The sequence below is a fragment of the Ipomoea triloba genome, chromosome 5, assembly GCF_003576645.1.
Source record: "Ipomoea triloba cultivar NCNSP0323 chromosome 5, ASM357664v1".
In the NCBI taxonomy this organism is placed as follows: Eukaryota; Viridiplantae; Streptophyta; class Magnoliopsida; order Solanales; family Convolvulaceae; genus Ipomoea; species Ipomoea triloba.
This window is the reverse complement of record NC_044920.1, coordinates 1495997-1499098: the sequence shown is the minus strand read 5'-3', so window position 1 is coordinate 1499098 and position 3102 is coordinate 1495997. Positions and strand designations below refer to the sequence as shown.

General features: G+C 37.6%; 1 protein-coding gene across 1 annotated transcript; it reads left to right on the top strand.

Annotated features, from left to right (window-relative positions):
• The first annotated feature begins 1495 nt into the window (after nt 1–1495).
• LOC116020746 lies at nt 1496–2504 on the top strand. The gene has a single exon (XM_031261261.1). The coding sequence runs from the start codon at nt 1554–1556 to the stop codon at nt 2205–2207; it is 654 nt and encodes a 217-aa protein (XP_031117121.1). The 5' UTR covers nt 1496–1553; the 3' UTR covers nt 2208–2504.
• Nucleotides 2505–3102: the final 598 nt, after the last annotated feature.

The window sequence follows — 3102 nt, the reverse complement described above, 5'->3', positions numbered from 1 at the left end:
ACATTCTATTAAGAATCTCATGATGATTATGTGGTGAAATACGGTTAAAAAATATTAAATATTATTAGATATATCAAAACAAGCTTAACTGGTCGGACCAGCTTGTCTTGTTACATAATAAGGTAGGGTGGGTGAAAAACATATACAGCTCGATGACAATGAAAAAGAGCATATGCAGCTTAGCTCGATGGATATATTGTCAATGAACGACATATAGAAAACATATACTCAAGTGGTGCTAAAGTTAGTATGGACTACGTTTGATCGATTCTTCAATGATATTAAAGAAACTTTAAGTTCATCCAACGAATTCAGCTTCAAATTTGTGAAACAGAGTGCGAATCAAGTTCTTTGTAGCATTGCTAGAGAAGTTGTTTCTATATCTGACTGTAAGGAATGGGTATACCGTTCCACCAATTCTATTTTTAATAGCTCCAGCTTATGATTAAATGAATGAGCTTCTTTATTTTCAAAAAATAAGGTGGAGGTGGGTGGAAAATTTGGAGACTTGCCATATTATTAATAATTTTCTAAAAAGTTCATATTGCTAAGCGACTATAAGTGTATAAAATGATTAAATAGCAAACCTAGTATAACTTAATTCTAATTTTATTAGATATTATAGTTCTTTATTTTTTAAAATATCTGAGATTAAATAATTTCGATACTTAAGCATGACTTACTAGTAGGTTACATAAATTGAGGTTGTGCTGCACATACACAATACGGAGTATTAAAAGAGGTCGAAGTAAACACTCAATATCTAAATATCAAAGTAGAATTAAGAAAGTATAAAAATATTACCCCAAAAAGAAAAAAACGAATGGGACCCAGGAGTGCCACATCATCAAGGAAACATGCGCCATGTCGACGGAGAGCGTGTGCCATTCTCGAAATGGATACCGCAGGCACGTGCCCACCTCAGCCTTGCGTACCGCATCAAAGCACAAATATTTTTGGATAATTATTCTATGAGTTATAAATAAATAAAAATTATTATTATTCCTAAAAAAAAGGTTTACTAAATATTAAATTTTCCTTTGTTTTTTAATAATATGAAAAATTATGATTCATCAATAGCGTATATCACACATGGAACTTTATAATTATCAAGCTAATTATCTGACAACTTCAAGTTTGAACTTTATAATTATTATAAGCTATCTATTAAATTAGTCTGACTGAAGTTGTTTCACAAAATACAAAATTTTTTACCATTAAGACGTGACTTAACATAAGTAATTTATTATAAAATTGTGTAATTAATAAAGTAAATGTAACATTTACTACATCATTATGTATTATAAAAAATATTTTTAAAAATTCTAGTGTAAATTAGTCGATCTTGATTGTAAACGTTTCCGTCTATGATTAATGAATTAGTTTCTTTATTTTCAAAAATAAAAAATTCTAGTGTAAATAATATTGGAATAATGCAATATTACATCATTGCTTTATTACATAGAAGTATAAAACTCCCTCTGTTTCTTTCTCCATCTCTCATTGCTTCATTTGATCCATATTCTCATATCACCTTCAAATATTCCTCAACAATGGCATCCTTAAACTTCCACTCTGCAAAAACCCATTCTTTCCCAGACTTCAATCCTCCCAAATCCCAATCCAACCCTTTCCTCGCAGCGCTGGCGGTCTCCGGCGAGGAAACCCAGCGCCGCCGATGCAGGCGCCACCGCGTTTTCGCGGTGTCTCCGCCGTGCAGCCGCCAGCTCACTCACCGGAGTTCGGATCAGCCGAGGAGGGACGTGAATCCGGCGGAGCTGGAGCGGTGGATGAAAGGGTCAGTGGAGGAGATCGTGAGGAACCTGGAGGGGGGCTCCGCCGCGGCGGCGGCGGCGGCGTTGGTGGTGGAGGTGTACGCCGGCGACGGCGAGGCCCGTTTCAAGGCGGAGAAAGCGGTGGCGGACGAATGGGCGGCACTGAGGGAGGAACTGGAGAGGAAGTGCCCTGACGGGCTCATATTCGTCGAGGAGCTTTGCGATGGCGGAGACGGCGGCGGCGATCGGTGCTGGGGGATTGTGATTCAGGGCAGAGACTGTGCCGCGCCGGTTTGCTATCTGTTGAAGACTTGCAGAGCTGCGGCGGCGGCGGGCGTGGAGTTGTCTTGCACCCATTTTTGCTTGGTGAAGGTGAAGAGCTTTAGGGAAAGTGCTTTTGGGCAATTCATGAATTCATGGCTGGCAAAGTGATTATATTGTGATCTTCATCTTCATTTCCCTGTCTATGGGAACATTGTAGAATGGACTGCAAATAATACAAGATAGAATTGTATATATAACAAAATGTAGATAATATATGATGATCAAAATTCAAAATATATGGGATATGTATATTTTGCAAGACAAATGATGTAAACACTAACCTCCAGCAGTATCGCTTCATGTGGTAGATGATTGAGTAGTTCTGGATTGCTAGTTCCTTTTGTCTCACTCCCAACTAAATGTATATACAAATTACAAGGTAGGCGAAAAGTCCTATTTTCTGAACCAATTCTTAAATTTAAATAGAGGCATGCCTTTAGTCAACTGTTAATATCAACTCAATACTAATGTGTTCAATGACCATAAACTCAATACTAATGTGTTCAATGACCATAATTTTATCTTTAATATGCTCCTTAATAGATAAGAACTTGAAGTCGATGTGTTTACTTTGACTCTCACTTTTGTCGTTCTAGAAGATTACAGTTGAGTTGTCATAATATAGACTTTCAATGGCTTAGATATATAGATCAAAGCTCATAACTCTAAGCCCAAAGATAAAATTCTTTAGCCACACACATTCTGGAGTAGCCTCGGAAAAGTAGTTATTAAGGATTATTAAACACTTCTCCCTAAGATAGCCCCATCGGTCATGATAGAGACGTATCCTAAAGTTGATCTTCGAGAATCAACACAGCCAGCAAAGTCCGCATTACAACTAAGATGTCCGTCTGTCTAAACCCAAACATGTAAACTTTGGTTCCTTCTAGATACCTTACAACCCTCTTCGCAACTCACCAGTGGTCTAAACCTGGATTTTGCAGATAACATCCTAGCATCCCGACCACAAAAGCAATGTTCGGACTTGTACAAACTTGAATAT